Below are 18862 nucleotides of genomic sequence, written 5' to 3'. Positions count from 1 at the left end.
TCCACAGTAAGTTGGAATTCAACAACCCAATTGCATTTAATTTCAGTTAGTTGGAAGTCAACAACCCCAGTGCCTTAAACTTGACCATTATTTCAACTATGGCCTAGTGCTACCAGCAAATAGTTTCGTCGGAAACGTTGGTCATCAGAAAAAGTCGTGGGTTAAAAAAACAATCATGAGGCTTGGTGTATGATTCAGTTGTGGTAATTGTTTCAATTCATCTAGCAATGCTGCTAAACACAGTTCATTGATCTCAGTTTGAGAATTTTGTCCGTAAAGGCATTGGACACTATTGGTAATTACACAAAATAATCATTAGCATGAAAAGCTTACTATTTAACAAGCATTGGAGAGCTGTTGATATTATAAAACGTTGCGAGAAACGGCTCCCTCTGAAGTCACCTAGTTTACGAGAAAGAAGTATACTCTCACTGAAATATTTGAATTGAATTCGAAACCTCAGCTGACGTCTCGAATTCAAGGCATCTGAATGCACACAACTTCGTGTGTTTTTCTTCCATTATTCTCTCACAACTTCGACGACCAATTAAGTTCAAATTTTCACAGGTTTGTTATTTTATGCATATTATGTTGGGACACAACAAGTGAGAAGACTTGTTTTTGACATTATTACATAAGCTGTCCATGCCTTTAATCCCAGAACAATTTTTTAACGCAAATTTTATAATGACCATATTGGTGGTGGATGATGTCATTATGTGTAATGATCATGGTTATATATAAAGGTTGGTTTTTACTTGTATCCTCCGATCGCTTCCACTCTTTCCTGTCATTGTGTACGTGCACTGCATCATGCCCTAAACACCCCTAAAGCATTCTGTCGTTTGACTGGTTAAGAGCGCGTCTCATAAGTCTTATTTTCCCCAGAAAACCACACGAACTATACCCTTAGCAACCAATATATCCACCCATTGGTACCTCGACGTCTATAGTTGATCGTATACGGGTTTTTATAACTAATAGAACTAAACAAAAATGTTGTTGTTTATTGTTACGAGAGTCGTATAATGTTTGACGGTACAAGTTATAACTTCTATACCGATTCGGTGAAAAACTATAGCAGAAATAGAGGGAAGCCGGTGTTGCAGGAGATTTTCTCCCCTATACGGCGAATTGTACACAAACTAATCATGATAACGCCCTCATTTGAACCCTCCTCCTTCAGGTTCATGTTATTTTCCCGTATGTGGTCGGAATCTCCGGGGGACAGATTTACCCATAGGACACCCGCACACCGGACGCGCGGGCAGAGCTTCCCGGATGTGAATAAGGTTGAACCCAACTTCTTTTCAGAACCACCACAACTCATTTAGAGATAGCCATTACATGGTGTTACCGCAAACCTTTCCATTTTTATCGTATTTCCTCCATAAAACGTTTCAAAACCCACTTCAAGGCAGGGTACACTATTGGTTATTACTCAAAATAATTATTAGCATAAACCTTATTTGGTCACGAATAATGGGAAGCTGTTGATGGTATTGTGAGAAACGGCTCCCCCTGAAGTAACGTAGTTTACGAGAAAGAAGTAATTTTACACGAATTTGATTTCGAGACCTCAGATTTAGAATTTGAGGTCTCGAAAGCACACAACTTGGTGTGATGACAGGGGTGTTTTTTCTTTCATTATTATCTCGCAACTTCGACGACCGATTGAGCTCAAATTTTTACAGGTATGTTATTTTATGCATATGTTGAGATACACAAAGGGAGAAGACTGGTCTTTGACAATTACCAATAGTGTCCAGGGTCTTTAAGGTTGAACTTGGCAAATCGTAGGTTGGCTCTCTTGGGGTGTCAGGGCAACATGATCCAACAGATCGGCGATATCATATGACGTCCAGCTGATGACGTCATCGCGGAGGGAAATTACCTTTCATGGAATGTCTAGCTCGTCCCACGTTTTATGACATATATTATGACCGGGAGAAAGTGTTTGAAATTATAATAGAAATTGGCAGGAGAACGGAGTTCATGGTCTTTATTTTGTTGTATTTATACGCATCAATGAAGTGAGAATCTTTACGAATTGATGATGATTACTGCCTTACACTTGGCCTGTGGGACAATCTGGGATTTATTTTGAAATTTATTATTTCACACCATATTTAACGAGGGTGTCCCATCCAGCACAGCTGGTCACTTGGGGCCTTTACATTTGATAAAACTCTACATAAAAGGTAACATTTACAATGAAAAGGCTTGGGCAGAAAATTTGTTTATAATCGAACTGATATACTAATTATGACGGGGCAAAATAATAAAAATAAACTCAAACAGTTGGGTGATAAATGAAAGGCAAGAAAATTAAATTAAAATAATGCCAATAAAAAGAACCGCATTTGAGAAAGAATTATCTTTACAAAAACACTCATACACTGAACAAAACAAAATCAAAACAAACACTCTCAACAAACAAACAAACAAACAGAAAAACACACCAAACAAACAAACAAACAAACACAACCCCCAATACCATAACAAACAAACAACAAACCAAAACGCTAACATTGACCGCACAAAGTTTCCACTCTTTCGAATATTTGTGTCGTCAGTCACCAGACTAAACATAATCCACAAATAATAGTTAAAAATGGCATGTATAAAAACATAAAAGGTTTGCATCATACGAACACGTATTGTTTAAATCTACACAAAGAGTGGCCCAATATATTTTACCTTTACTTCCGGCTGAAACCGGACGTTGAATACTATTATTTAAGAACAATATATCTCAATAGCCAACTTGGTACATTAATAATCATGACATCATCTGAATGCCCTTTATTAAGTTAAATTCCAGTACTTAAAGGCAGTGGACACTATTGGTAATTACTCAAAATAATTATTAGCATGAAACCTTTCTTGGTGACCAGTAATAGGGAGAGGTTGATGGTATAAAACATTGTGAGAAACGGCTCCCTCTGAAGTGCCATAGTTTCCGAGAAAGAAGTAATTTTCCACGAACTTGATTTCGAGACCTCAGATTTGGAACTTGAGGTCTCGAAATCAAGCATCTAAACGCACACACCTTTGTGTGTGACAAGGGTGTATTTTTCTTTCATTCATATCTCGCAAGTTCGATGATCGATTGAGCTCAAATTTTCACAGGTTTGTTATTTTATGTATATGTTGAGATACACCAACTATGAAGGCTAGTCTTTGACAATTACCAATAGTGTCCACTGCCTTTAAAAACAAAAATAATCAAAGTTCCCTGTTAAAAAAAGTGCAAAACTTCAAAACCGCAATTAACTTCACATGTTATATACATAGACTCTCTATAACGTTTAGACTTTAGAACACCGACACCTTTTTTGTAAGTTTATAATACACACAATGATGGTATGAAGTTATTTGTGCTTGAGACCTTTGTACCATTAGTCTTTCTCAATCATTTCCTCATTTGATACATATTCGTGGAGAGATAAATGGGCCTACAATGTGACCTTTTCTTGCGATCCTTTGGAGTACTTGCCTCTCTGAAATAAACAGAAAAATAAAAAATGATAAATAAAATACATTCCATGATCGTGACAATACGGTGATTATTGTGTACAATTTGAAAAACATAAAAGAAAGGTATTAGTAATCACTCTTAAAATTAATGGAAATAAAAACTGTTGGTTATAGAGGCCAAAGCAGCTTTATAAAGCAATTCGGAAACATTTCATTTCGATGTAATGTAGTCACTTAAAATAATTCAGTTTGTCGGCCCCCAAATTTTGATTATGAGAAGCGTTACTGTAGTACCGCTTCTTAGATCTTTAGATCGTGTACTCCTGAAAGGGCTTATTCTTACCGCTTGGACATACTATCGCTCCGGTGATATCTTAAAAAAAAAAAACCGCTACCACATTTTCACATGTTTGTGGGTTCCCAACATTAGTTTTACTGTATACAACTATTCAATTCAGTTCAATTCAATTCAATTCAATTCAATTCACTTTATTTCCAAATCCAAACAAACAAATAAACAAAACAATTAGCAGTGAATAAAGAACTATGTTTTACAAGCAAACTACATTAAAGATACTGGACACTATTGGTAATTGTCAAAGACTAGTCTTCTCACTAGGTGTATCTCAACATTATGCATACACAAACAAACCTGTGAAAATTTGAGCTCAATTCGTCGTAAAAGTTGCGGGATAAACTATGAGAGAAAAATCACCCTCGTCGCACGAAGTTGTGTGCGTTTATTTAGATGGTTTATTTCGAGACCTCCATATTCTAAATCTGAGGTCTCGAAATCAAATTCGGGAAAAATTACCTCTTTCTCGAAAACTATGTCACTTCAGAGGGAGCCGTTTCTCACAATGTTTTATACCATCAACCTCTCCCCATTAATCGTCACCTAGTAAGGTTTCATGCTAATAATTATTTTGAGTAATTATCAATAGTGTCCAGTGCCTTTAATGGACGGTTCCGAAAAATATAGGTGCACTTTGCTTCTAATAACATACAACAATTACAGAAGAAATAAACAACAGATACCCATACAAAATTGTATTTGAAAGGTCTGAGATAAATACGTATACTCACTCCTTCAACGCAACCGGTCGAAATCGATTTAACATCAAGTTCTCGCCGCCATCTTGAACACTGTATTATGAGTAGGACGCAAATCACAACAGCAATCAGGGAAAATACCATGACTACAATCACAAGGGTGCTTGATGAATCCGGTATTTGTTCAGTTGTCATCTCCACTGAAATCGAAAAAAAAAAATATCAAAATACAAAGTTTGATATTTGTTACAGGGAAAACAATTTGTTCAAATGTCAGCATTTTATGATGAAAAGACGTATGGGACAGAGAGGATTCGATGACACACAGTATCTCATAAGAAATAGATTTGGCTTTAGGGCCATCACAAATTTGTGATTGAAAAAAAAAATAAGCAGAATAACAGATAATTTTCAACATTTTCAAAATGTCTGCTTGTTACACTACCTATATTTCATCAAAGGCCAATTCGGGGATTGCCCTCTTGCGAAATCGTTCTGTTGTGACGTTACGAATGTGTGTCAAATTCCATTCTTGCATTAATAATAACCTTACTTATAAAGCGCTTTTTACAAAAGCGATACAAAGCGCTAACGAAATACAATGGCAACAAAACAAAAGATAAACTACATGCTTTACAGACAAAACAATGCAATTAACAATGATACAATCTAGAGTAACTTAGGATAGAGGTGGGTTTTTAATTGGGATTTGAAGGAACTCGGGGAATTGGCTAAACGAACAGATTGAGGGAGACGATTCCAGCATTTTGGCCCAGTTGCAGCAAAAGCTTTAGATCCTACATTGGTACGTGATCGTAGGGCATTCAATACAACAGCTGAAGTGGATCTTAAATTATACAGAGACTGGCGGGTGTGGAGAAGGTTGCCCAGACAAGTTGGAGCTTATCAAATGCACAATCAGATGAAATCCACTGAGCTGGCGGGTGGGATTTAAAGACACAATTTTTGTTGTTGTAACCTTTCGATTGTTTTTAATCCTATAGTTGTAAACACTTAAATCAACTTGTGAAAATTTCACAAGTTGGGTTTTTTAGATATCGCGGAAACTCCACGCATGGAAGAATAATTCGATATCGACCAACACAGTCGAGACGTGTGCAACAAACCATTTTGAAAATATTCGAGCGAGCGCAGTAGGTGTGGAAAGAGGTGCATGCTGGTCTAGCGTCCGATTTTGATCAATAGCTAGACCAGCATGCACCTCATTCAAGTTTCATGCTTACCTGTGACGGTTTGTATTTCACACCTGTCTCCATTAAATCCGAACGGACATCTGAGGAAAAACAATATTAACAACGATTCGTTAAAATTTTACCCCAAGAATGATTTGTAGTTCATTTCAATTCACACTTTGACAATACACATACTATTCTGAAAAGGCTTGTCTGCATATACAAGTATACTTTCAACGGAATTGAAGCAAATGATTAATTTTCATTAACACATCTTGAAAGCATATCTTGGAAATACATTTAAAAAAATGTATGTTTGTATAGATATTCGGCAACTGAAATGGGATGCTTACACTCAGAAAGACCCATCGCATCCAAACAGAATTAAAAGCAGGTCTTTTATTTACTTTCTACTCTTCCCTTTGTTACTGCAACATCCACAATGAGGCAATTGGGACCCCCTGTTTTATGAAATCGTTAAAAACAAAATCATTTAACACAGCAGTTTTCGCTATAGGCATCCTGGAATTGCCAACTTAAAGTGTCACAAATCGTCAACTTTGGTTAATTTCAGAGGGGGATAAGAAATTACAAAAATAAGAGAAGAACATTTGCAACTTACTCGCAGATACTGGTTGCCTGTTCCATGCTAAGTTCACACGTTCCACCATTGAAGCAAAACCCATCCATACAGACTGTGAGGCAATACAATAAAATTAAAATAACCATTATTGAACTGATTGAAAATAATTGAAATATCCATGATATAACTAAAACATGTCTAAAATTACGGTAACACCATGTGAATAAACAACTTTTTTTTCTCTATAGTTTTGGTTTTGAAAAAGAAGCGATATTTAACCACTGTGTATAATATGGTATCAGTTGTTGCATTGTGGAATATGCCAATAAGTATTCTTTTGATGAGTATTCTATAACATCTCAGTATGATATGTGGTGGCTCTCAAAAGTCAGCAGCACAAAGCCAATTTTTTTTATATTTTATTTTTATTTTTGTTTTATTTATGCAAGTCGCCAGACACACAAGGCCTGAGGCCACTTCAAGGTGTGGGCTACAATTAGTTTTGTCCAGAGGCCGTTGCCACCTACTCCTAGGGCTGAAACAGGGTTACCCCTTTTACAGTCCATACGGATGTAGGCCTGGGTATCATCAGTCCTAAGCCAGGCCAGTAGAGCAGACAGCACTACCTCCCCGATTATAGGAAGGCACTAAATACTAAACTCAACAGCGGTTCGGCCCATAGGAGAATACCCGAACGTAACAACCAGGTCCCAGTGGTTAGTCCACTCTTATGTAACAACTCCCCAAACCTGCTGCTACAAATGTACTTGAATAAAGAGGTCTGAAGCAGTGCTTGCATCTTTTAAACATGAAAATATAAACAACCAGGTCCCAGTGGTTAATCCACTCTTATGTAACAACTCCCCAAACCTGCTGCTACAAATGTACTTGAATAAAGAGGTCTGAAGCAGTGCTTGCATCTTTTAAACATGAAAATATAAACAACCAGGTCCCAGTGGTTAGTCCACTCTTATGTAACAACTCCCCAAACCTGCTGCTACAAATGTACTTGAATAAAGAGGTCTGAAGCAGTGCTTGCATCTTTTAAACATGAAAATCTATAACAACCAGGTCCTAGTGGTTAGTCCACTCTTATGTAACAACTCCCCAAACCTGCTGCGTGGGGGATCGTCGCGAACCGTGCCGGAATGTTCCGGGAGCACACGAAAAGTTCCGAACCGCTGTAGAGGTTAGTTTTTAGTGCCTTCCCCAATGATATGTAGCAAGTGTCACGACCGGGATTCGAACCCACACTCTGCTGGTCAAACAGCAGAGCTTGAATCCGGTGCTCTTAACCGCTCGGCCATGAAATTGAGTTGGCGGCTGGGCTTCGAGCGTTGCTTAAGGTGTTGCCAGGGACGTCCTGTCTCAAGGCATGGTGGCTCGGACACATAGCCGGTTAGCCGTAGCCGTAGTTGTAGCCGGAAAAAAAATTGCATTATGTTGCGTCCACCACATCGTTTGCTGTGAATGATCACAGTTAATGGTGCAAGTCCCGCGCACGTATTCAAACTTCAGGGATCAAGTTGGTCACAACTATACAGAGGCGTATTGTCGCCACATGAATATTTGTTTCCCTCTCTTATCGCGTACGTACACGATAAGTCCAAAACCTTGTTATGTACGTACACTATAAGTCCAAACTTATCGTGTACATACACGATAAGTTGTACGTACACGATAAGAGAGAATTTTGCTTTATTCGTGTGGCACCAATACTCTTCCGTACACAACCATCACATGATTAAAAGGAAAATATTATATTTACGAGTTCTCTGAAAACCATTTACCTGGTTGCACTATAGTATTGTTCAGATCAGCTTTGTAGTCCGATCCCATGAAAGGAGTACCTGTTGAAATGATTTGTTGTATGTCGTCCTGAGTCACTGTAGACATAGAATCGTACGTGACCGCCGCCTCGACACCAATGCTCCCATTGAAGAACGATAACACACTGGCGTCTATGAATCCAGGCAGGGAGCCAAAAGCTTCATTGAGCTACGAGTAGAAAATGGAAAAATATAAATATGAATTGAATAATTTTCCCATGAGTTTTAGAGTTACACCCGCTTAAAGGGTTTGGGAACTTTTTGTAGGACACAAAACACAATGCCCACAGATTTACATTAAACTCTCACAGCTTGAAGTTGAGTTTCTGAGAAATGAGTCACGAAAGTTGTTTAAGCAGTTAAAACGTAGTTTCGTGACATTGTTTTATTAATTTCTCAAGAATTATACAGCACCTCAACAAGTAACATTTTAAGATAAGCTTCCTACTATCATTATCTTCAAACGGTGTAAAGTTTAATGTAAATTTATGGATATTGTTTTTGTGTTACAAAAAGTACCCACAATCTTTAAAAGATTGTAAAAAAAAGGTGTACATGATATTTAGAAGAAACTGTAAATAAATGATAAACTTGGCTAAAACAAAAGAAATGTTGTCCGAGCAATACCTCGAAAAGGACTTGGCGTATCAACTCCACACTTGGTTTGTGTATTGGTCGTGGGATCCCCCAGAAGCCATTGCTCCGGGACATCCTCAGATAAATGTTAAACTCATTATGGCTAAAACAATAATTCGAAAAGGACTTGGTGTAGCCATTCCAATCTAAGCGGGGCATTTGTGTTGTCAACACACCATTTTTTTACATTTTTATTTTATTTTAATATTTGCCAACTTTGGTTACAATGAGCCTCTTCTAAGGCTACGTGTCAGATTTCAAAACCACCCGTGACTATATTTCTTTTGTTGTTTTGTTGTTTAGCGGAGCATATATTGTTTGTGTCTCACCCATAGAGCTATTATATTGACAATATAGCTCTATGGTCTCACCCAATCCACAGACACTATTATGATGCAGCGTCATCGAGAGGCAAATGACTATACCAAACCTTCACATTTTGTGTATTATTTTTGGGAAATGGGACAGGGAAGTTGTGTGCACGCTACATTTGGTTGGATATAGCAATGGTCGTCGACCATGCATTACAAGTAGTTTTTTAACTTCAAAACTTCGATTTTTGTTTGACACTCTTTAAAAAGACGATGAACGCCACTCACTGACGATCAGAATAATAAGAACAATATTTGTTGTGGGAACTGAGAAACGATATTAGAACTTTTTCATTTCCCGGGTGTCACAGCTCAAATTTCCATCTTGACACACATGACTCTTTCGCAATGTCCTCCCGCGTCGCCATTTTGAATTACTCTAGTGATTTGTTTTAGTTACAGCACTTTTGTCGCGCAGGCCTAGAGAACGGCTGATATTGTGGTGTATTTTATAGTTTTAGTTTTGTTTTGTTTTACCTTTTGTTATTTTGTTTTCTTGACCATGACTGTCTTATCACCCCCTATTGAATTAATTTAAGGTTTATTTTTATTGTTAGTTTTTTTTCTCTTCGGCCATCAAAAACAAGCAATAGAAACCAATAGTTCTTCCAGCTGGGAAAAGCAAAGGATTTTACGGTGATCCTTCAACCTGCTGCCCAAACATCCGGTTGTATGAACAATGGACTAAACAATCTATGTGTATGTTCCGAGAATAAAATGGTAGAGTGGAAACGTCAGGACTGTAGCTACAATATGCCCTTATACATATAAAAATGAATACACAAACAAACAAAATACTTACAAAAAAAATAAATAAAGAAATAAACACTTAAATTTATCTTAAAAGAACTAAAAATATTGTGTGAATAAACACAAATTTTAAGAAAAGACCAAATATTACTGTACAGTGTACACGTAATAAGCATGCAAAAAGCAGTTCAAATTAAAATAACGAAGAGAATTCCGGAAATCTATAGGAGAATAGGCACAGTACACTCCAAATAAATAAATAAATAAATAACTAAATATTTAGTTGAAGCTGCTTAAAGACAGTGGACACTGTTGGTAATTACTCAAAATGATAATTACCATAAAACCTTATTTGGTAACGAGTAATGGGAAGCTGTTGATAGTATAAAACATTGTGAGAAACGGCTCCCTCTGAAGAGACGTAGTTTTCGAGAAAGAAATAATTTTCCGCGAATTTGATTTCGAGACCTCAGGTTTAGAATTTGAGGTCTCGAAATCAAGCGTCTGAAGCCAGAACTGATCTCGCAACTACGACGACCATTTGAGCTCAAATTTTCACAGGTTTGTTATTTTATGCATATGTTGAGATACACCAAGTGAGAAGACTGATCCTGACAATTACCAATAGTGTCCATGGTCTTTAAATACTTACCGCGATTTGCATCCGTCCTTGATGCGCCAGAAACTCCACAGATGAAGAATTGTGCAGATCGTTGGTGAATTTGGCAGGATGAGACTCGTATTGAATAATTAAAATAGTCAGGCCATATATCGTTCCCTCTGAAATAGATCAAAGACAATAAAATGTTTTATTGCTGTTATCCTAGCCCACATATAACGTATTAGTCTGACTTACTCTCATTTTTGACGAGTTTGTTTATTTAGCCCATTTTTATTTTATGATGTTTTTTTTATTTTAATAGATTTATTTATTTATTTATTTGTTCACTGATTTATTTACTTGTTTAATTATATTTCTTTACGAGTAAACATGATCGTTAAACGTCCGATTGTACTGGAAATTACATGAAAGTTCTGGTCGGTTAAAACTCAAGTGGCACAAACAAAGCAGGGGAGGGGTAGCATGTGCATTGCATTCAGACCTGTAAAGATAAGGGGGAGGCGAAAGAATGTACCTGTACATAAATTGTTCTGTTAGCAGGAAACGACTCTAAATTAGTGTTCATAAAATACTTAATTAATGCATATTCGTTACGCATAAACATGCTCATATTATGATTTATTGAATGCTTGCCGGTGACTAACTTTAAGTTATGCATGTCATAAGAAATCATAATTGTAAAACAGGCATATTCAGAGGATGATTAATAACTGTACGTTTAGGAAAGCTTCAAGAAATGTTTCTTTAGTGCGTGGGAAAATAACTCATGAACATGTCCTTGAAAATAATTTGCGCGGTTGAAACAAATGAAACCGAAAATGAAAGCAACTGTATAAGGTACAGCTGGGTTATGAATTAATAATTGCCCGGGTACATCACACATAAACACGGTTGATTTTTATCACAACATCAAAAGACGATCGGTTCTGATACATGAAACGTTAGTTTCTGCGCCGTGGGAAAGGTCCTGTTTGAGTTTAAGACAACCGGGTGCCCGTGGCAAAGGACCATAGTCTGACCATGGAGGTAGTACTACTCCATGGTTTGACTCTCCCCTGTGAATGGAATAAGTTTTTACTTACGTTTGCAATTGGCCATGTTTCCAGTTTTGTATTCACCAAAGGGGCAGCGACAGGTGTAGCCATCTAATTGATTGATGCACATTAATCCTTTGGCTGAACACTCCTCCATGATTGTCTTCTCCTTGCATTCATTCCTATCTGATGGCAGAAGAATATGACATTGGTTTTAATTCAGTGACAACTGTCTGTTTCTGGGTTTTAGCATTGTATAAGAGTTAGAAAAATATGGGAGGTGGCAAGATAACACTTTTAAAAAAACTTTAATCTGGTTAAACAGGCCTATGTTTTGTATAAATTTATCTCAAAAAATAATCAACTTATATTTATGCATTTGATTTGATTTGATTTGATTTGATTTGATCTAATTTTATTTAAAGGGAAGGTCCACCTTTAGTGATAAATTTAGTGATTTTAGTGATAAATTACCTCTTTCTAAAAAACTATGTTACTTCAGAGGGAGTCGTTTTCAACAATGTTTTATACTATCAACAGCTCTCCATTGCTCGTTACCAAGTAAGTTTTTAAGTTAATATTTGTTTTCAGTGATTACCAAACGTGTACCTTCCCTTTCAAGTAGGCCGTCTCTGGTTTTAAATGCAACAAAACAACTTGGCTGTAAATACTGAAAAGAAATATAGTATTAGAGTAACTCAATATTATGCACAATCTGCTCACCATACTCGCATGTTTCACCCGTCCAGCTCTGAGTGCAATTACACGAGAAACCGTCATTGAGGGACGGAATACAGACGCCGGCATTTGTGCATGGTTGACTTTCACAACCTGTATCAACTAGATAAAAAAACAAAAACATTGTAATAAATATCAATGCAAAATGGAGATTTGACGTTTTGTGAACTAGTAATGATTAATGAATTGGAATGGCTGTATGACAAATTAAATACCGAGTGTCGTTATATCCCGGTATGATTATCAACCTGTACCTGCCTTTTTATCGTCTTTTTTATTTTATTTTAAATATAGACAAAATCAATTATCGTACTATGACGATGCCGTTAAAAGTTTCTGTATACAAGCCCTTGTCAAACCCCCCCCCCCCCAAAATAACAACATAATGCATGCTTAAAATAGGTTTACATTTATTAACAAACCAAACCAAACCCACAAACAAACACCCGCACAAACAATAACAAACATTACAAACACCCCCGACAAATACGGGAGACATAAAAATGATCCTCCACATCATCATCACCTCCCTGATTTTCGCTCATTTCGTCTTGGCTCCTGCAACAAAATGCGACTACCGTTTAGTTCCCTCAAAAAGTTGTTTGGGCACTAATATGGACGGGTAGTTGTCTTACAAAAATACAAATAGACCTAGAAGGAAAACACACCGGTTATTCACTGTCCCCTTTTAAATGTATCCGTAGATTGTTGTTAAGAGATATACTTTTTTAACACTGGATTCCGGATTAACCCTGGATTCCGGATTAACACTGGATTCCAGATTAACCCTGGATTCCGGATTAACCCTGGATTCCGGATTAACACCGGATTCCATATTAACCCTTGATTCCGGGTCCCCAGGGCCTGACCCATTTCCTGACCCGGGAAGTGGTTAAAGTGAAAGTCAATTTTAACACGGATTCGGCTTAGTTTGAGCCGTTTCTGTGTCATTTTGACACATATTCCGAGTCAAATTGACCCAGAAATGGGTCAGTTTGTATACGGAAACTGGATCAATTCTGGTTGGGAGTTTGTCGAGTGTATGGCTACCCCAAAGTCCAGATATAAACAACTGGCACTATTAGTAAATCATGTTGGCTTTGCCTTACAAATCACAAACGTATTTTTTGTTTGTGATTGTCATATTTTTCTGGTTTGATTGGCAGCATATTGCGCCACAGCACCTTGTAAACCATTACATGTAGCCCTGGTGGTCTTACACTTACGTATTCTGTACAGAGGAACAGTTCTATATAGGGCTACATTACATGGTGCTATATATGTAAAAGGAGTATAGGACCCGTAGTTCAAACGTAGTCCCAGATACTGTACCTTGAAGGGAAATACTGTGTTAAAGCTTATGAGTGTCACCGAGTGACGGATACGTAAGTTCTATTATCTGGACGTACCTTGTGTGACATTTTCCGTGCTTGTTTCGGTGACGGACACTGCACTTGTTTCCGAAACGCTGTCCGTGGAGTTGGGCGTTGTAGGCGCTCTAGTGACTTCGACCGTGGAGCTGGGTGTTGTAGGCGCCGTAGTGACGTCGACCGTGGAGCTGGGTGTTGTAGGCGCCGTAGTGGTGTCGACCGTGGAGCTGGGTGTTGTAGGCGCCGTAGTGACGTCGACCGTGGAGCTGGGTGTTGTAGGCGCCGTAGTGACGTCGACCGTGGAGCTGGGTGTTGTAGGCGCCGTAGTGGCGTCGACCGTGGAGCTGGGCGTGGTTCCGGCGTTTGTTGTTTGCGTTCCGTTCGTGGTGGAAGCTGTGGTTGGAACCGCGGTCGTGGCGGAGATATCGCAGTTTCTTTTCATTACCTGATTGGCTGCAAGCGCTGTTTAAATCACAAATTTATTTAATAAGATCTTTTAAATCATTAACAAACGGTGAATAAAATAATAAGACGCAGGGTAGTGCATACAAATTGTCATTTTAGATGAGCCTCAAAACATTTGAATCTGAGAAACGATTCAAGTTGGAATCTGATATTTATAAACGTTAAGAGTCCATTCACAAATATTTCGGCCAGAGATGCGCGGTTTGTGACCGCTGGAACTTCGCCAACCGTGGATGGGTTCGATATTCATGTGGAAATATCGTGACAGTTTTTTGCTGATTTTTCCAGCAATTAAACACGGTTTTAAACTAAAACATTCACATGTGACTTTTATTGTATCTTTCTGCCTACAAATCAGTATTACACCACAAGATCCAAGGACTCATAATGAGGGAAGTTTCATTTATTAAATCGAAAATGTTGACTTACTCTGGTTGGTTTCACAGCGATCCACGAGAACATTCTTGCAAGGGAAAACCTGTGCAATGAGATTGTACAGCCGTGGATCGTAGTCCATCAATGCGTCTCGCGTACAGATGTTGTTATGTACGCCGTCCTGAAACGAGGTACACGTCTGAACGTTGAAGAATGACTGCACCCCTTCTGCGAAATATTCTGTTCTCTTGCTGATGGCATACGTATTGGGAAACAGATTGTCCTCTTTAGCCATGGTGTAGACACTTGCCAAGGTTTCGGAAAAAGATGGGTCTATTTTGTCCAGGGAGATGAGGTGAATTGAATGTGCGAATTCATGGACAAGGACATCCTCCAAAAACCAGCGATCTTCAAAAAAAAGACACAAAAGATTCTCCTCTGCGTTCGTGGTTATTGGAATGCTAGGTATACCGCCTAGCCCACGTGCCCGGTTATCGATGAAATCACTGTTAAGATGGCTATGTTCCGGTATTTCAGTTGTGCGTTCCGATTTAGCAATCACCCCAACCCGGCCGTACTGGTCAAACATGGAATCCCTAATGTCCTTACGATCCGCTAAGAGAAATCTTACCGTGTAGCAAGCACGGATCACGGCCGCATCCCCGGTATTATCAGATGATATGATGGGGATACCATAGGCGTGGGTGTACTTCCTGTAGAACGGGTCCAAGGGAAACTCGGCACGGATATCATCGGGTAGCGAGGTGACCGTCTCGCAGGCCCAGGTGTCGAGAGAATTACCCCGCCCTGTCATAGCCCCACGACGCTCACGGTGATGAGCACTGTCAGACCGTGGGTTAAAGTCCTCGTCAAAGACAACATCTGAAGTTAGAAAAACGTGATATGCTACAGTATCTTAGTGGATAGACCATGGTTTGATGTCGAGTTAGGATGAGCAACTCGTCTTAACTTAGGACTAGCCTTGAGTTTGTAAAAACTCCTAAAGAGTCCTTGGACTAGTCCTAAGTTAGGGCATGGAGCGATCTTTATGAAATCGACCATAGCACTTTATTCGAAGGGATTGGAAGGGTTTGCCATTTCATAGACAAATGTTTTGTTTCTGCCTTGTTGTGCGTGATACATTTTACAACCTACTGATAAGGTCAGGCGTGTATTAATTCTTTCTTCCAGAACAGAATAAATTACGGATCCGTTTCATCAGGCAATAGTTTTTTTCACAGTTTTTCTTAAGGGTGGCAATTCGGTCGATTTTAAGGCGCGGGAACATTGGCCTTTTCCCAAATTACGCTTCATAGAATGTCATTTATTTCAAACAGCTTTTCAGTAGTCTTGTGTATCCCTTTATCTTACCGTTCCCTCTTCCTTGTCTGTTTCTCCTTTCCATATTGGTGCTATCTAATTCTAAGCATGTGCCTTGAGCACAGATGGATATTCCGCAATATTGATATTCATTATTTTTGATTATTATTTAGGGGTTAGAGCGGAACCCGATTCCAGGTCTCAGGGAGCTGGACTCAATACTGGGTCAATCGGACCCGGGACTTGGTTAACCCTGGGTCAGCCGGACCTAGTCATGGGTCCGGCTGACCCGCTTTGTGGAAAATGAGAGTTTAACGTGGATTCTGCCCCGTTAATAAACCAAATTCTGGATTTCACATGATTTCGGGTCATTAGGCCTTCTGACCAAAGAATGGCACTACGAGACACGAAACACGGATCAGTTATAAACCAGAAGTTTTAGAATGTTGGCATACTGACTGTTAATAATAGTAATACTTTGATTTGTGTACGGCCCCAAATTCAAAGATAAAGGCATGTGGTACTGTTTCACTCGTGTTATACTGCTCTCTTGGTTTATGATAAAAACCACTTCTTTAGTCAACGAAGAGTATGTTACGTTCAGTGTGTATTATCTCGTATTTCATTTGGATAATACAACAACAAAAATCTCATGTGAAACCACTCGTCAACGGATACTACATGTCCGCCAATGGCCTACTGTGCGTATACACGGTCTGTCAACTAAAATCACATTAAAAAACAAGAACTGTCATGCGGGTTGATTCATTACTTCAAATGCCCTGAGGCCTCTGTAAATGAATAACCTGGGGGTATTTGCTTCTTGTATATAGACAGTACCCTACTGAGATAGCCTGTACTGCCTTGTAAGGTAGGGTGTGGAATTATGATTATGTCTTCTAATAATGGCGACTATAATATGAGAGTAATGCCACAGTATGGTCCGACTGAACATTGTCACCCAGGTATTACAAGTGGGGAATGCCCCATTTTGTTAGGATGAAGTTAATATACGCATGTTCACAACTATTCCTACAATATTGAATATTACAAAACCAATCTGCTGACTCCAGACCTGCCACCTCTGATATTAATGCTGCACTCATAATCTGTATTTTGTTCTCATGATTATAACTATCTCACCGTACAAAAAGCTTCACAGAAAACATAACAACCATGTACTTACCAAAAATATAATGTTGATTGTGCACGGGCGACGGTACACATCCCTTGAATAGAAACACTGCAGTTGTTGCGAAGAAACAGACAATCCGCGCCAACTTATACATAATGCGATGCATTTGTACAATTCTCTTGGCCGCACTCCACTGTCCACTGTTCTTGGTCGACACGAACTGTTACGGATTTGAGAGTTTGTTTTTTATATCCTGGTGTTATTTCCCCCTAAGAATCCCTGCGTGTTTTTTTTAATAGTGTACGTTTCCCACGCTTGATTGCGAATCAGGATGTTTTGAGTCGTTGATTTTTGAGCGTTGTACCGTACCGAACTGGTTTTATGATATAATCGGCGGCAGTGTTCAATACACACTGTACTATAGAAATAAAGGACTTTTGATGTATTGATATGAACACTTTGGGTGACATTATTCATGAACTTGGGAACTGAGCGAGTCGGTGTATAGTAGGCTGGTTCTTGTCACGGTCTCAGTGAGCAATTATCTTTTCACACTCTGAAGGTGGGTTTCAATGCGCAGTGTCCCCTCCATGCGTGTGCGTCTATGGGCGGCTTAGATGAGGTTTGTGCGCACCTCGGCCTATCCATGCAGTAGGCATATCAATGGGCGTGTCGAAAATGTAGTGAAGACGGCGAAAGGTAACTTAAAGGCCAATGTCGACGCAGGCTTTTGCCTGTCTTCAAATGTCTTTGCATTGTGCCGAATTTTATTTTGAGGATTCCCTTTTTTGAATCGATTACGAAGAAATAAATGTCCCCACTGAAATAGTGCTAATTTTGATGTAGGCCTACAGAAGAAAAACAAATTGCTTGCGCTTCATGTTTTAGTGGTAAAAAGTACGTTTGATTGTTTGTTATAGCCGTGCTTTTGTTCGACGTGGTTTTCCCATGGTCACAGGGTGCCTTCTATCGTCACACGTAGGCCTACATGACCCAGTTTTCGTAAACACTAACAGCACGTTCACAATTCTAACAATGGCATGTTTATCTGAATTGAAACATGTCGTATTTTTTTGCGTTTATAATTCCCCTTTTTTAATCGTTGACAGCTATGTACAACCCATTCTGTTTCACGGTTCTCATGACTATATCATAATAACATGGCATTTCCTCTTAGTTGACCGGGTTTTACATTACATTATTACCAGTCCAGCAAAAGGAAAAACGCCCACCTGGAAATTCTAAAAAGTTATAATTCAGGTAAAATAAACAGAGCTGCATGGTTGACTCACTATTCACCAAGATGTATATAGGCCTTTTGTTAATTTTATTATCAAACCGGTTACAACCGGAGTTACGACGAAACAAGTTTATGCCTTTTACTGCAGAATTAAGAAAGGCAACCTGTGTGCAAGTTTTTATTGTGTAAACAAACGTACTTGATATATTGTAAATACACATTTGAAATCTATATATACTTTTGTTATTCTTACAAAATAGAAAAAGCTATGGGTATAGGAGACATGCACCACATGGATATAACCTGAGCGACGGCTTCATAATAGTTGTGTAGGCCCTCCAGACAGATTTGAGAGCCAAATAAAATGAGAAGGCCTACAGTGTGAAAATGCCCAATTGTGACCCTGGGGTGGTTGACTTCCAACATGGGTTATTTTTGATGACCTATGATCCTGAAAAGTTGTCATTTATGCGCGCTGGGTGCGTTTCTGAATAACTATTGATATTGCACCCGTAAGAGAAACATTGACTTTGGCCATAGGTGCAAGGTACAGGGGGCAGATTTTAGATTGTAAACAATGTTTGTTTTTTTACAACTTTTATTTGTTAATGTTTATATTGTTGAAAAACAGAGAAGACCAATAACGAGAACAAGAAAAAGATCGTAGA

At 38.6% G+C, this 18862-nt stretch overlaps 1 protein-coding gene across 1 annotated transcript; it reads right to left on the bottom strand.

The window, feature by feature from the left end:
• Nucleotides 1-1992: 1992 nt before the first annotated feature.
• LOC139942237 (uncharacterized) lies at nt 1993-17521 on the bottom strand. Its single transcript, XM_071939024.1, has 11 exons — nt 17006-17521; nt 14554-15381; nt 13699-14121; nt 12275-12391; nt 11600-11737; nt 10548-10675; nt 8100-8307; nt 6349-6421; nt 5778-5827; nt 4567-4733; nt 1993-3503 (listed from the first exon to the last, which is right to left on the bottom strand). The coding sequence occupies exons 1-11, from the start codon at nt 17118-17120 to the stop codon at nt 3459-3461; spliced, it is 2292 nt and encodes a 763-aa protein (XP_071795125.1). The 5' UTR covers nt 17121-17521; the 3' UTR covers nt 1993-3458.
• Between the last annotated feature and the right edge of the window lie 1341 nt (nt 17522-18862).

This window comes from Asterias amurensis, chromosome 9, assembly GCF_032118995.1.
Source record: "Asterias amurensis chromosome 9, ASM3211899v1".
In the NCBI taxonomy this organism is placed as follows: domain Eukaryota; kingdom Metazoa; phylum Echinodermata; class Asteroidea; order Forcipulatida; family Asteriidae; genus Asterias; species Asterias amurensis.
Note: the sequence above shows the minus strand (reverse complement) of the source record. Positions and strands in the feature narration are given on the sequence as shown.

Coding starts and splice junctions, on each gene's coding strand:
- LOC139942237 (XM_071939024.1), bottom strand. CDS start 17,120: ATGCATCGCATTATGTATAAGTTGGCGCGGATTGTCTGTTTCTTCGCA. Junction 14,122..14,553: donor TCGCTGTGAAACCAACCAGA/GTAAGTCAACAT, acceptor TGATTTAAACAG/CGCTTGCAGCCAATCAGGTA. Junction 3,504..4,566: donor CGACCGGTTGCGTTGAAGGA/GTGAGTATACGT, acceptor TGTTTATTTCAG/AGAGGCAAGTACTCCAAAGG.